General features: G+C 35.2%; 1 protein-coding gene across 1 annotated transcript; it reads right to left on the bottom strand.

The window, feature by feature from the left end:
* Positions 1-430: 430 nt before the first annotated feature.
* On the bottom strand, positions 431-15939 carry LOC140431870 (serine/threonine-protein kinase/endoribonuclease IRE1-like; the record flags this gene model as incomplete). Its single annotated transcript, XM_072519745.1, has 9 exons — positions 431-1061; positions 1431-1622; positions 4760-5035; positions 5948-6141; positions 9148-9434; positions 9631-9812; positions 12331-12713; positions 15078-15259; positions 15696-15939. Coding segments are annotated over 9 exons (2468 nt in total), but the record flags the coding sequence as incomplete, so codon positions are not given.
* Positions 15940-17243: the final 1304 nt, after the last annotated feature.

Raw genomic sequence — 17243 nt, 5'->3', positions numbered from 1 at the left:
TCTTTTGCTCTTATGTTAAATCTGTGGACCAGTCTTTCCAGACTATCTTTATCTTAGGCTATCAATATTGCGTCGTCTGCGTAACAGAGTATTTTTATTTCTTTGTTTCCCATTCTGTATCCTCTTCCTTTGTTAACGCTTTTGATGATTTCATCCATGATCAAATTAAAAAGCATGGGGCTGAATGAATCCTCTTGTCTTATTCCGCTGCCTATTTCTATAGGTTCTGTAAGTTGCCCATCTATCATTCTCCATTCTTTCGGTATTTTATTGTATTTTATAATTTTATTAATTAATGTTGTTAATTATTGTTGTGTCATTGCTGCTCCACAATATATCAGTAATTCGTTTGGTATCCCGTCTTTACCTGCTGCACATTTAATGCTGGCCATTGTAAAGTTGGGTTAAGAAATAGAATGAAAAAAAAGTAAACGGTGAAAATCTTATATATTACTCTGTAAAAATATACACTTATCTTAAATAAAAAGTTTTAACAACTAAAATCTTTGTACAAATGCAAATATCACAGTAAATCAACATCTTGTCATATTTCCATCCTTAATTAATAGACCAAACCAACGGTTCGTCACTCCTTCTAGTCTTTTTCTTTTTCTGCTGATAAAATTTGACTCCGTTAGATGCTTCTTCTTAACATTCCTGTAAAGTCCTCCCGATTTCACCAAATCATTAGGTACTTTACTTTGATCTGATTTTCTTCTAGGACTACCCGTGCCACTAAGATACTTCGTGTTCCTTCGAACTAGACCACCAGCCGTATCTTCGCTTGAGTTCTGCTCTGCTGGCGGAATGTAGTCTGCTGGTAAGATCGGCGGGTTTTTAGAAACGTATTCCAACATTTGTTCTCTGTATAATTCTAACGGATATCGAAATGATGTGTGATAGAATTTTATAAAGTGATCTTCATCGGCGACGTTCTGCATGATAATCCAAGTATGCACGAGTAAAAGAGGAAACCGGCTGAGCCAGTAGGTTGTGAAAGACTCTGAGTCTTTTCCGAGTATCTTTTGAGCTTCTGGGGACAACTCTCTGAAGTGGTGTTTCTGAAATAAAAAAAAACTGTGTAAGTAAAGTAAATTGAGATCTGGTCATTAATACCGATCACATGACAGTATACATCATCTCGGAAGACGAAGAAGTGAACGAATACTATTTAACATGGGACTGAATGCTTATTTTCCAAATAGTATAGATGTAGAGCTCAGTGTATATCGGCAACAGCGCTATCAGTTAGCCATGCTTTCGGTATCGCATCTTTTGCTAAAATATTTTTCATAATAAATAAAACAGTACTATATCCATACATATTTCCCTTTCTTAATGCTCTCACGGTCATATTATATCATCGTGAGTCCCTTCACAGATACGACTACTACAAAAAAAAAACATGTATCACAATATTTCCTACTCACCTTATTTCTTAACGCTCGCAGCAAGTCCCTTACAGAATACCCTTGGTAGGATCTGTACTTTTTGAGATCAGAAGAAACCTCTTCGTGAATGTGAGCTCTCCAATCTATTTTTACTACGTGCGAGCTATCAGCTTCGAGCTCTAGTAGAATACTGTCTTCAGGAAAGGACTTCTCAATTCGATCGCTAACTTCCTATAAAAGAAAATTAGATCAAGAAACTATATACAGTATCAGAACATGAAAGATATAAATATTAAGACGAGACATACCAGAAGTATTCAATATGATTTTAAATTTTTAAGTTAAAAATGACAGTTATTCTGCAAAAAGATTTTGCATTATAAACAATTTTTGCTCACTTTTTGAAGTTATACTTCTATACGCGCGCTCCACGTTGGACATTTGTATGGGAGTGAAACCATTACATATGTAAGATAATGAGTAAGAGAGAGACAGAAGATATATTTTCTCTCTCTTCCTCTCTCGAATATAAAAATGTTCCTTTTGTATATATAATTTCATATTATATATATATATATATATATATATATATATATATATATATATTATATAAAGATATATATACATATAATAAAATATTTATTAATATTATTATTTATGTGATATGTTTTGTATTATTTATTAAATGTTCATAATTATATTAGTCTTTTGTATTTCAAAATAATAATCTCAATAAATCACTGTATGATCCAGAACTGTCAATTTTGAAATACTTCCGTGTTGTGTCCTCGGTAGTATAGTAGTCAGTATCCCTGCCTGTCATGCGGGAGACCGGGGTGCGATTCCCAGTAGGGGAGGACTTTTTTTATTAATATTATTACATTATTGTCATTTTTAAATACTTATGGATATTGCATTTTAATTTGTATTGTATTATTATATATGGAATTATGTTGAACTGTATTGTAGTGTATTTTTTTATGTATATTATTGTCATTTTTAAATACTTATGAATATTGCAGTTTAATTTGTATTGTATTATTATATTAATAACAAAATAAACAATGAATTTTACTGCAGAGTATGTGTAAAAAAATTTTGCATTCAACTTCTTTCATACATATATGAAAATAAAAATATCCATTTTCATCAAAATACTGATTCAATCCTTCATTGTTAGTAAGTTGTTATTAATTCTGTTTCTCTTTCTGCTATGTCTTACCTATAGAATTACATATGTAATGGTTGTGCAGATTGACTCCCAAATAAATTTGTAACATGCGTCTTATAGAAGTGTAACTTCCACCGGCAGTCCCAACAGGACTGCCACACCTTTTTTTTTTGATACTCGTACATATTGATGATACCAGTGGTCACATATGGATGTGAAACGTGGATCCTCTCAACCACTGATGAAAATCAACTGAGAATATTTGAGCGCAAAATACTAAGGAAGATATTTGGACCAACCCAATGCAGCGATGGTTCGTGGAGAATTAACATAAACCACGAGCTGGATGAACTAATGCAGAGCGCAGATATTGTCAGATTTGTAAAGTCACAAAGACTAAACTCGCTTGGTCACCTAGAAAAAATGCCAGATAATCGAGCTGTAAAAGTAGTCCAGAGATGGAAGCCCCAAGGAAACAGAACAAGAGGAAGGCCCCGTAAAAGATGGATAGACGACGTAGAAAGGGATCTTAAAACCATGAACATCAGGCAGTGGCGAAGGAAAGTATCCGACAGGGCAGAATGGAAGAACATTGTTAAGCAGGCCAAGACTCACAAAGGGTTGTAGCGCCATTAGAAGAAGAAGATTGATGATATAACTCTTCCTTTTTCATCGTATCTTCACTATTTTCTGACTAATTTTATCACAAAAAAGTATCTCCGGAATAAACAAAGTGAATAACTTTTAAACGAATTTATAGATCGATCTGTAATTTTGAAAGTTTATTTTAAGCACCACAGGACCCAACTTCTGACACAATATCAAAGGTTTAGGTAGATTTTCGCAAGACAGTCATTAAGATATAAATCATTAACGATTTTTCTTTATTATGTAGTTTTTGGAGCAACAAATTAATATTATAACTTTTAAAATACAAATAAAAACCGTCCGCTTTACGTCTGTTTTATAGACTACAATAAAGCGTTTGATAAAGTAAAACATGACCGACTCATGGAAATTCTAAAAAATAAAAACCTAGATGAAAGAGATTTAAGGCTAATAACAAACCTTTATTACAATCAGCGAGCAATAGTACGAATTGAAAAAGAGACATCTGAAGAAATGGAAATAAAGAGAGGAGTCAGGCAAGGCTGCATACTATCACCTCTATTATTTAACGCTTATTCTGAAGAGGTATTTCGAGAAACTCTGGAAGATGAAACAGTCGGCAATAGAGTAAACGGAGTCTTAGTTAACATCAGAAATGCAGATGATACAGTAATAATAGCCGATAGTTTACAAGACCTGGAAAGACTCATAAGTAAAATAGTAATGTATAGTAGGGAGTACGGACTCTCGCTCAATATCAAAAAGACGAAGTTTATGAAAATCTGTAAAAACAACCATAATACTAACGAAATCTTGACAGTAGAAGGCCAGCAGATCGAAAGAGTAAAAAAATAAACTTACCTAGGAACACTTATAACAGAAAATAATGATTACACTGCAGAAATCAAAGTCAAAATCGAAAAAGCACGTTCTAATTTTATGAAAATAAAAAAGGTCCTATGTGGCAAAGATTTAACATTAGCTCTTAAAGTACGCCTAACAAAATGTTACGTATACAGTGTACTATACTATGGAGTGGAATCATGGACGTTAAATCTAGACACAATGAGACGACTTACCGCCTTTGAAATGTGGACCTATAGAAGAATTATGAGGATTTCCTGGGTAGATAGAGTTACGAACAATAAAGTACTGAGAAGAATAGGTAAAGAGAAGGAAGTTGAACTAACAATTAAAGAAAGAGAGCTACAGTATCTCGGACATGTGATGCGGGGCGAGAAGTATGGCATCCTGCGACTCATAATGCAAGGGAAGATAGATGGCAGAAGAAGCATCGGAAGACGACGAATTTCATGGCTCATGAACCTGAGAGAATGGTTTGGATGCAGCTCAAAACAACTTTTTAGAGCTACTGCCTCAAAAATTAAAATAGCTATGATGATTGCCAACCTCCGTAGCGGAGATGGTACCTGAAGAAGAAGAAAAGCTTTTTTTACTGTTTTAACAAAGATTTGGAATATTATTTCAAATTCTACCTTCTTAATAGTAAGTAAAAAGTTCTAAGAAAAAATATATTATAGCTCATACAATTCAAGCAAACTCTGTATAACGTTCTTACTTGTCTTACCTGAAAGAAGTTAAGTACGTAGTCAAACTTCCAGTATATAGGATGATCCAAAGCTGCTCTACAAGACGGCCTCAAGTCCGGTTCTGCAGAAATTAAGGCTGATATAAGATTAACGTGGACGTTTCTCATCCAGTCTGGACCTTTTAGTTCTGATAAATCGTATTTTCCAGACAAAATGTTTGCCTGTCTTCGCAAACTGTCACCAAAGGGATGGCGGCCTCTGGATAAAACGTAGTAGTATAGACAGCCCAGTGAAAACATATCTACAGCGTAAGTCTAAAAATAATTTTAATTACTAAAGACCTATAATAAAATCTATTTACAAAAAAAAATAAAAATGAGATGGGGCTTCAAATAAAGGCAGGAATACTGACTTTAGATAATTCAACAAAGCATAGAACAATGGCTGATTGGAAGAAATTATTCTCGGTCAACCAGAATTGTTGAAGGGAAAGGTTTAATGTTTTTTCTTTCTGAAAGTGGCCCGTTGTAAACCAATCGTACTGCAGCTATTTGGCTTATCGTATATCTTTCACTTATATTCTAAAATTCTGGAATCCCGTAGCATCTGCACCACTCTGAGATAGCGCGTAGTCACAAAGTAATCTCCAATATGTGTTTGGTCGAGGTAAGTCCATTCCACGTCAAATGTCACGTAAATCTGACGTTCCAAATCAATGTGACGTACAATGCCACGTATCACGTCTAACGCCACGTCTTACATCAAATCTCACATAAAATATCACGTACGACAAATATCACATTCCACATCGTAATAATTAACTTAAGGCTGGCAGGGCCGGGTCTAGTTTATGATCTGTCATTCGGCTTATATGATCGTTCCATTCTACTCTTCTATTTCTTACTCAGTTCTCGATGTTCTCCACCGTGTATCTACGTCGTATGTCTGTACTTCTAGCTCTGTCTTACAATTATAGTGATAATATAAAAAGTTGACATAAAGAAGCAGATGAGTGTTAGTTGCAGCTACAATACTCCAGGATAGGGATACCAATATTATTGTTTTACTGTGTAAGTAGCCGAGTTGGTTAATTGTGTCAGCAATATTGACAACATAACTGTGCGGAACGCAAAAGCATAAAAAAAAGATTATCACGTGAAATGCCGACTTTTATGATATAATACTTTACCAAATATCTTACGATAATACAACAATTTTATACTTACAGTTCTTTCTGTGCTATTGAGCATCTCTGGTGCTATCCAACCATCGGTTCCGGTTATTCCAGATCGTCTGGAAAACGACACTCTACCTACTTGCAACTTTTTACACAGACCAAAATCGGATATCATCACTTTAACTTCTCCTCTATTATTCGGCACTGATATTAAGACATTCCGGGGTTTAATGTCTCGATGCACTACAAAGGTAAGTAATTTTAAAATATATACTAGCTACATATAATATTACTAATTGCAGATATGAAAACGAATCACTTAATTTATTAGAGATTTTTTTATGACTTAGACCGTTAGTTATACATTGTTTATTTCTGACAGTAAATGTAACTAAATATCATTTGATAGTAAATTTAATTATTATAATATAAACTAAGAGCGGGGGAAGTCCTCAACTCCGACATTGCGCGTCCCAATGGCTGATAGGGAACGTTCCTGTAGATATGCAGGACAGGTGCGAAAAATGTCCCAACCAAATAAGTACCCCCGGATCAACTGAGGGCATGATATAGAGTAGCAGCTATGTCATTATTGCACTGGTGCTGTATGATCCATACAGGTCTATTGTAAATTACTCACAGGCGACAACTACATCTTAGTTTAAACCGGCTGTGAGACTTCGATCAAGCAGGCAACGGGAAACTATCTGATTATCTTCCCAGAGAGCATTATGAAATGACGACTAAGCAAGAAAATTCTGTGTTCTGCAATCCGACTAGCAACGGCGCCATATCGGTTCCTGGTCGATTGGTGGTGAAATGGACTCTGAGATAGCGCGTAAGACCGGGCAATATCTGCGAAATGGGATACTGGAAGATTAAACTTAACATTACGTAAGAAACATCGCATCGTAACGTGGAATGTTAGGGGACTGCTACAGCCAGGTAAATTGTATATATTAGAAAATGAACTAATCAAGGAGAAGATAGATATCTTTAGGATATTATATATATATATATATATATATATATATATATATATATATATATATATATATATATTTCGGGATTCTACAGTATTCACTGCCTTCCCTCGCTCAACCGTTTCCATCTCTCTCTGTTGTTCCATTCTCCATCGTTTAGTCCTCTCTTACTCATGGCGTCGTCTACTTCGTTCCTCCAGGATTTTCGGGGTCGTCCTCTTTTCCTCCTTCCTATGGGGCTCCATTCGGTTATTCTCTTTATCCATCTGCTGTCGCTAGCTCTTCTTACATGTCCATACCACTTTAGTCTTTTTTGTTCTATATATGTTAGTATGTCTGTTTCTATTGATGTTCTTTGCTTTATTTCGTCATTACTTCTCCTATCCATTCTTGTTACTCTGCAGCATCTTCGCAGGCATTCCATCTTTGTTGCTATTATCTTACTGCTGTTTTTCTTGTTTATGATCCAATTTTCGGCCCCATATGTCATAATACTTCGCACTAATGTTTTATAAATCTGCGTTTTTGTCTTCATATTTAGGTGTCTATCCCACCATACTGAGTTAAGTTGTCGGATTGCTGTTCTTGTTTGTCCTAATCTTTGGCCAGCCTTGGTATATTCTTCTTGTAGTTTCTTCATCATGTAGCTGAGGTCGTCTTGGTCTTGTGCAATCACTACTTGATCGTCTGCAAAACTTAACGTATATAGGTATTCGTTCCGTACCGGTACTCCCCATGCCTTCGCATTTTCTTTTCCATGTAGTCAAGGCTTTCTCTAAGTATATTTTGAATAGGGTTGGAGATGTGGAACAACCCTGCAGGAGCCCTTTTGTTGTGGTGAAGTCTCCTATGATTCTTGTTCCCATTTTAACGGACACTTTATTTTCTTTATACAGAGCTTTTGTAGCTTCTATGAGTTCCGTCTGTATTTCTAATTTGTACATTGCCTCCCATAGTTCTGACCTTGGTACAGAGTCATACGCCTTTCTCAGATCCACAAATGCCAAGTGTATATCTCTATTTTTTGCTTTTTTCTTTTCCAACAGTTGTTCCAGTGTGTATATGTGGTCTATGCATGATCTTCCTGCCTGATCCTCCCCGATTTTGCCTTTTATCGCTTGCTCTATCTTTTCTAGCAGTATCTTCCCATATAATCTTCCTATTGATGATATTACGCTTATTCCTCTGTAGTTTTCGCATCGTTTTCTATCTCCTTTCTTAAATATAGATGTCATATATGCCGCCGTCCATTCCTTTGGGAGCTGTTCTCCATTTATGGCTTTCTGAAATATCCATTGTATCATCCGGTGTATTTTTTTTGATCCGTATTTTATAAGCTCAGGTGAGATGCCTCCAGGTCCCGGTGCTTTCTTATTTTTGATTGCTTTTATGGCCGTTCTCATTTCCCTATCTGTTATTTCTATTTCTTGTTGTGGGAATCTGCTTCGTCTTCGCCTGTTTTCTTTTCCAATGAATTGTGGTCTTTGTTCTGTTAATAGTTCCTTGTAGTAGTCCTTCCATTCTTTGTCCTGTATATTTCCCAATTTAATTTTTTCTTTTGAGTTTTGTTTCAATCCTCTCAGTACTTTCCATGACTCCGAAGTTCTTGTACCTCCTATATATGTTTCAATATTTAAGCAGATTCTTTCCCATTCTTCATTCTTTTGCTGTGTTATTTGTTTTTTCACTTCTCTATCTTTTTCTCTATATTCTTTATAAACTTCATCGTTGTTTGTAGTCAGCCATTTTCTGTATAGTTGCTTTTTTTCTTCAATTATTCTTTTTGTTGGTTCATTTATTTCATTATAGTGCTGTTTATTTGTTATATGTTCTTTTTCCCCAAGGGCTTCGAATGCTGCTTGCTTTATACTCGCCTTTATATGCTCGTATATTTCTTCGATGTTGCCGTATCTAAATTCTATTAATTTTTGGTCTAGACGTTGTTGGTATAGTTCTCTTATTGATTGTTCTTGGAGTAGTTCTATATTGTATTGTTTTTCTCTTATAGTGTTCAACGGTTCTTCTGTGGAGGGGGTCTTGTTATGTTTCCAATTAATGCCCATTTTTGTTGTCAGTAGTCTATAGTCCGTTCCACATTCTGCTCCTCTTTTGACTCGCACATCTTTGATCTTTATTGTGGTATCTTGTTTGATTATTATGTAGTCTATAGTTATGTAGGATATTATATATCTTCTACAAATTATTTATTTATACTATATGTTGGCACCGCAATAGTATAAATCTGAAATATTATGAATAAACTTACCTATATCCAACGAATGCAGATGACACAATCCAGAAGTAGCTTGTCGTAATATTTCCAGGGGAGCGATGGGACAAATATCACAATTACCTTGGATGTATTCCGTAACGGTAGCTTGACATAATTCCAAAGCGATATATCGGAACATTCTGTCCTGTTCCATACAGTAATAACGAATGACGTTAGGATGGGCGTCGCTTTCTCTTAACAGGGATACTTCACGGTCGGCGAAGGTGAAACATTCCGGCAAAAGTCGTTTGACGGCTACTCTTCTGCTGTCAAATTCACCCCTAAAAATAAAGAGAAACCGTTTTAATGCAACGACAATTCCAATCCGAATATCATTTTCCAAAAAATTTATAGATTTAAATTGAGGCATTAGCCATATTTTGTGTGAAATTTTAAGTCATTTTTATGACTTTTTAAATCTTTTAGACCTTTTTAAAAGCGTTTGACCATGAATAAAAAATTTTAAATATTTTTTACCTGTAAACAAAGGTCCCATCGCATCCTTTGCCAAGCACCTGATCTGGATGGAACGTTATTTTACCAACTTTGACCAAACCGTTTGGTAATTCCTCTGCTAGAGTGGTTGACGTGCTAATGTGCTTGAAATTTTGTTGGCTCGACTGGGAGTTGTTTCGAGATTGACTCTGAAACTCACGTACCTAAAAATTATAGATAATTCCATTTGTACAGCTTGTTCAAAAGTTTTACCATGCGAGATTTCAGATTGCATAAAATATTTCACGATTATAGTATTTTTTCTCGATGTAATATAAAACTGACAAGCCACCAGACTAACGGGAGTCTAGAACACTCGTGGCTGGAACAATGCGTCACCGATCGGGAAACTTCCACTAGTAGAAGCCTAGTCTACTTACTAGAAACATCTAAATGTTTTGATTCAAAAGAGGAAGAGAATTTAATCAGCTGAAAAAACGAGGATTACTAGTAGGGGTTCTTCTTCTTTCAGTGCCTATTCGTTCCGAATATTGGCAATCATTCTGGCTATAAAGTCAGATAAAATGGTTATATTTCCCATAATTCTGTTAAAACCGCCGTTTAGCTTTCTTTATTATACGGAGTAATAATAGCGCCATCTATATACGAAGCTGTGAAGATGTGCGAAGCATAATAGGCTAGTTTTAATATAACCTACAAAAACACATGTAATGTTGCTAATTTCGTGATCACAAAAGTTGTGGTTTTAGGTGTTTTATTTAAAGTAGAATTTTTGACGTGACAACGTCTTAAATTAGGTTGTGGCTCGGAGTCATTCATGAAAAAGTGTAACGCCCGCTCACGTCTGTTACAGTGAGTCACCGAACGAAAGAGAGGCCCGCCGGACCGGCGAATGCCTTGCGTCTCTCTCCCACTCAAACATGATCGGTCCGCTGCGCGCGCAGCACTAGAGAATTAGGCGCGTTGAATCGGTGCGTGCTTCCGTGCTTGTGTCTCTGTCTTTCTCGAGCGTTCTTGGCGTTCAAGACACATTACAGCAGAAACACTTCCTTTCATTTCATATTTCTCCTATCATCGTCCTATCCTCAACAAAATCACTCAAATAGAAATTAGTTAAGTTTAAGTTTACATGTACAATGTTTTAGTAAACAAAATATATTTCTATAGTTAAAATTTGTGCAATTCTTATTTTCATTCAATTCCTTGATCCTATTGTGCAATTTAATAATATTCATATCAATAAATATTCTACCGAGAAAAAGACGTTGTCACGTAAAATCTTCGCCATAAAACCGACTTTACAAGCAACCGATTTTTTTTATGCAGTTTAAAAAGGTATTTTTTATGTCTATTTCATTAATTTTGCAATTTCTCTAATGATAAAAGTCGCTCATGTAAATTCGTTTTTATATTGGATTAGATTTTAAGATAAAATGGTCCCTCCATGTTAAAGAAAAATTATTCCGGAGACCATTTTACATTTGCTTATCCTACCAAGTAAAGTTTGGAGTTTGCAATCTGTGCAATAAATGGTCTAATTTGTTGTGTGCAAATTTAACTGGAAAGCTGAGATCGTATATTTGCGATTTTTGTAAATAGAAATGTTTTATTACTTTTTCTGTACAAAACAACTATAGGGGTCACTTTACCTCATAGGCGGGGTCATTTTACCCCAACCATAGTGTGATTAAACTGTGATTAATTATTTAATTTTTTTTGTTATTTTTGACGTGACAACGTCTTAAATTAGGTTGTGGCTCGGAGTCACTCATGAAAAAGTGTAACGCCCGCTCACGTCTGTTACGATGAGTCACCGAACGAGAGAGAGGCCCGCCGGACCGGCGAATGCCTTGCGTCTCTCTCCCACTCAAACATGATCGGTCCGCTGGTGCGATGCTATTTCTCCTATCATCGTCCTATCCTCAACAAAATCACTCAAATAGAAATTAGTTAAGTTTAAGTTTACATGTACAATGTTTTAGTAAACAAAATATATTTCTATAGTTAAAATTTGTGCAATTCTTATTTTCATTCAATTCCTTGTTCCTATTGTGCAATTTAATAATATTCATATCAATAAATATTCTACCGAGAAAAAGACGTTGTCACGTAAAATCTTCGCCCGTAAAACCGACTTTACAGGCAACCGATTTTTAGCCTAAAAGAATGTTACAGGGACCATTTTGCCCCACTTTCTCCTACACCTGAATAGAGCAACAAAAAGTATGTACAGAAATACAAATAAAATTAAAATTCAGTCAAACGGAACACAACTATATGCTAAATAAAATTTTACGTAATCAGATGAATTATCCTCAGAGAAAGTCGTACCAGAAATGTACTTCGAAAATATGATTACCATTAAGTACCTTTAAAACACTATTTTCATGTCTTTTATATGCATGGAAAAGATTCAATTATGATAAGAAGTACTTTGTTTTGTTTTGAAGTCTAACAGAATAGTTTTTGTAATAAAAACTTGTATTTTGAACACAGCTTTCGATATGAAAGCCGAAATGTCACATAAAGAGTTTATTTTATAAATTATAAGTTCTTTCTAGAATGTACTAATTTCTAAACGTATAAACTATGATGAAAAGAAATGCCATTACACAATCCAGTCATATCCGAAACTAAATAACCTTAACAAAAAGAAATAATATACAATTTTGTAACAAATAATGTGCTTTAGAGGTACTTCATTAAAGAATGTCCACTAACCTGTATTTGAAGATACCAAAACATAGCTATAACACATCCAGCCATTATTATAAGAGAAATTTTCAGTCCCTTATTCTCCTGTTGGTTTATCCACAATTTCAAAGCTTTGTGCTGAGTATCGAACCAACCCCAAACGCTGCCCGACTCTTCATCTTTCTTCTCTTCGATAGTAATAAAGTCTATTTGAGGTCGACGTGCTCTTTCGCCATCTTTATCGTTGTTCTGGTCGGAAATTTCACCAGTGGCGTCTTTAAGAATGATTATTTCTTTGTTGTTGGTTAAGAATTTTTGATTGCTGAAGCTGGGTACGTTGTAATGTCCTACAACGCTTTGCATGAAACTGGGTAAGCTTTGGAATAAGACCTGACCGTTACTTTCGGCACCTGGAAAACATTTATGTTATATACAGGGTAGGAACCCCACGAAATGAACATACAACATGTATAACTTACAACGCTACGAAGTATTCAACTCTCTACCACAGGTGTACAATTTTGAATAGGTATTTGAACAGTATGAAAATAGTAATGTCTAAGCACAAAATCGATTTGGCTGTTGACAATTTACCAGATCTCCGTCGAATGATGGAATATTGTATATTTGCACCTGTCGTAAGTGACTGCGCTGTTGCCGCTATAAAATAGAATATAGCATTCAATCTCATGTTAAATAGCACATGTTCTCCTCTTCCGGTAGTGTATAGTGATGTTCTCAAAACAAATAAGGTGTATTAAGTACAAGCAAATAGTAGATGTTATTTTATTTGCTCTTGTTTACGTTAGACTACAGATTGGTATTTACTGGATAATGTTTAAACTTAATTGGGATACGGAAAACTCACTATATTGCCATCTTTTAGGGACCTAGATGGATTTTTCTGTCCCACCTCTCTACTAGTTATACCAGGTTATCTATTTTGTAACACTTAAACGATTTATAGTTGAAATGTCTATATTGGACGTATTTGGTCAACATGAAATCATATAGACCAAGGATATTTCTTATCACGATTTTATTACCGATATCCCGATGGCATCATCGATTATCTAAGTCGCAAGTGATTCGATTGATTCTTAATGATAAATAACACATCGTATTCTGTAACGATTCAAGAATGTTTTATTTTTGTTTAAATTTCATTTAATTCAGAACGTAATAACTTTTATGCGACTTTGTATAATTTATTAAGATCTAAAAGAAGTGTGTTTTGGCAATTAAAATTGTTTTGTTTGAGCGGCTGTCGAAGGATGACGCAAACCTCTTTTCTAGATTGGTCAAACTGGATCGCACGATTTAAGTACAGCGCAATTTCGACAGGGGAGTAGGCAAAACTTTCAACGTTTCAACAAGCGTGGCTCATTCCATTCAGATACGTAGAGTGAGAATCAATAAATTGTGCTGTTTGTAAAAGAGTCTATCAGGTGAGACGAATAATTTTTCTATAGGCTTTATCTGTTATCTATATATATTTAAATACTTGGTTTTTCTTCGTTAAAATTCCTTTTGGTGGACGTAAGATATACTTGAGATATGGATATGCTCGATATTCTGATGGATAGCCGGATACTTTAAAAACATTTCCGAGTTTTTTACCCAAAAATGGATCACCTCCTCCTGTGGAACACATAACGATAAGTAATATCGCTTCCTACATATGTCTATCACAGATATAGGGAGATCAATGTTTTAGAGAGAGAAGTCTCTTCTTTGTCAACCATTTTCCATCCACTCCTGAATGTAGGTCTCTCCCAATTGCTTCCATCTTTCTCTATCTTGCACCAATCTAATCCACTGTTTGCCTGCCACTGCTCTTATGTCATCTACCCATCTTTTTTGAGGTCTTCCCATGCTTCTTGTTGTCGTCCTTGGTCTCTATTCTTAAATTCTCCGTGTCCACCTGTTGTCGTTATATCGGGCTACGTGACCTGCCCAGCGCCATTTCATTTTTGCAATTTCTTCTACAATATCCCTAATCTTCGTTCTACGTCTTATCTCGGTGTTTCTAACCTTGTCTCTCAGTGATATTCCAAGCATGGGTCGTTCCATTACTCTTTGCGTTGTTTCTAATTTTTTAGCAGATTTTTTGGTAAGGGCTACTGTCTCCAAGCCGTAAGTACAAACTGGTAGTATGCATGTGTTATACACCTTTTTCTTTAAGTTTACAGGAATGGAGGTGTTTTTCAAGATATATGCTAATTTGCCGAAAGCGCCCCATGCCAGTTGTGTTCTTCTTTTCATGAGAGAGAAGTACCTTTTAGGTAAGTAAGACTGAGAACGATCTATGTTGACGTCACAAGCCCCGCCCCAATATGTCCGCCGCCAGTAATTTCCCATTTTTAAATAATTTACAAATTATTTTGTGAGTTTTTCACCATTATGACTTAATATATCTGTAAACGTCTTTGTTATTTCCTCCTCTGTTTTCGTCTTCAATAGACGAGTCCATACGTGACATAATATTTGACATAATACGTGACATTTGACATAAAACGTATTACGTCACCTTTTATGTCTAACGTCTCGTTTTATGTCAAATGTCACGTTTTGTCAAATGTCACGTTTTATGTCAGATGTCATCGTTTGATGTATTACAACACATGTAACTTAACGAATACCGAGCTTCCGATCGTTTCCGGTTAGAGAAATTCCGTAACTTCTCAAGGACGAATATAACTGTCATTTCGCGGTTTGCTGTAATTAATTCTCTCGTATAAACATATCGCACTCGCCTAATCACTAGTTCTTACCGTTTGGTAGGTGATAATTATATCCTGGAATAGGATAATCAGGATGAACGACGTGATCTGGAGCGTGAGGACCTCCTAACAACAACGGTCCATTGTTGTTTCCTATCGTAACATAATTTTTGTCTACCAAAGACGGTAAAGCGAACAACCCGTGCACATGTTCCCCGATGTATATTGTCGGACTGAAAAATACGAACAAAAATAATCAAAAAAACATTTTGAGTAAAATAACACACATATAACTAGAATTTATGTTATAAGGGGCGGCAATATTGACTTGATGAAAAGTTTATGAATAAAAATAAGTAGATCGCTCAATATAGAGTTATTTAATAAGGATTCTGTTACAGTTAATTTAATAATACTTCAAACTTATTTTCTTTGAAACCCTATTTGAATTCCTTGAGATACGCCCGTGGATCATCTTTAGTTCGTTTTACCTCCATCCATTGTACAAAAAATATTTAAATCTGTCACTAACTATACTCTAATAACCTTTAAAATGCTAAAAGTTCACAATAAAAAAAATCAGAAACCGTCACATACATAGCTTACCCACAGGAATTTACTAGATACACTGTATTGTAATATTGTAATATAGAACAAAATAAGACTTACTACAGTTTCATGTGATTGGCTCTTTCCAATAATCCTCCATTGGTGACTAATTCGGTTTGCAAATAAGATAAAGTTTGGTTGGCTAAAGAGGTGAATGGGAGAGATAACAGTCCTTCAGAATCGAGCAAATAGACACCTATGACAGGACTACCGAGATCTTTATCCCATAGCAAATTGCCTAATCGGCGGTTTAATGTTACTACCTGTCCTGTAGACGTAGATGTGAAATGGACATAATCTGAAATAGAAAAAGTCAATTAAATCATTTCTCATTTTTTTTTTGAATGCAGATATTCAATTTGAAAGATTGTGGAGTTTCGGGCTCTACAAATTCAGCCTACTTTAGGTTCCCGAAAAAAGTTACGTAGACCATAACGGTACAAGGCGATATTTTTAAAGTAGGCACTATATTTGCTTAGTGAAGGAACCACTCTGAGATAGCGCGTAGGGCAGTGCCTTAAGAAAAGATATAGAGAATATAAACTACCGATTGTATATTTTTATGTGACTATTATGTACGTACTTAAAAAAATACCTCAAAGATTGCGAACCAAAGTGTTTAATTCCTATATTCTACCTGTACTTACATATGGAGCTCAAACCTGGACATTCACTAAAAAAACATGGAGAATATCATAAAAACTCAGAGAGCTATGGAACGACAGATGCTGGGTATCTCACTCACACCATAAAACCAATGAAGACATTCTATTTTTTAATTTCCTTATGCTGCCTTTACCTCTTCCTCCTCAATATTTATTTCTTCTTCTTATTTATAATTTTATATAAATACAATTATTATTTACCAGTATTTGGAAAATGAGTCAATACTCATAATCTTAAGTAGTTTTTATTATTTATTGATGGTAAATTTTGGGCTACCAGTTTCAATGCTTCCAATATTTGCCACATCATCAGACCTCAGTACGTTATTATGGGGCCTGATGATGGTAAATAAGACTAACGTACTGTGGCCTGATGATGGAGCAAATATTGTAAGCCTTGAAACCGGTAGCCCAAAATTTACCATCAATAAATAATAAAAACTACTTAAGATTATGAGTATTGACTCATTTTCCAAATACTGGTAAATAATAATTGTATTTATATAAAATTATAAATAAGAAGAAGAAATAAATATTGAGGAGGAAGAGGTAAAGGCAGCATAAGGAAATTAAAAAATAGAAAATCGCCAGGAGAGGACAGAATACCGAACCGAAGTACGGAGGACCAGATCTGACCAAACAACTCAAGAATGGAGATCAAGCATCCTAATACCTCTCTTCAAAAAGCGAAACAAATCGAACCCGGAAAATTACAGAGGAATTAATTTATTAAACACAGCACTAAAATTAACAACCAAAGTGATAACAAACAAACTGAATGAAATTATAACACTAGAGTAGAAGAGCAAGATTTTAGGTCGGGAAGATCATGCACCGACGCTATATTTATAGAATGCAGTTCAGCTAGCTGGATATGCTTGAGACTGGCCAGTTGATACTCAAGGTAGGGTTAGGCCTATTTGCATGACTCTGAGATAGCGCG

The sequence above is a fragment of the Diabrotica undecimpunctata genome, unplaced genomic scaffold (genome assembly GCF_040954645.1).
Source record: "Diabrotica undecimpunctata isolate CICGRU unplaced genomic scaffold, icDiaUnde3 ctg00002175.1, whole genome shotgun sequence".
NCBI lineage: Eukaryota > Metazoa > Arthropoda > Insecta > Coleoptera > Chrysomelidae > Diabrotica > Diabrotica undecimpunctata.
The sequence above is the reverse complement of the archived record's forward strand: the minus strand, read 5'-3'. Positions and strand labels throughout refer to the sequence as shown.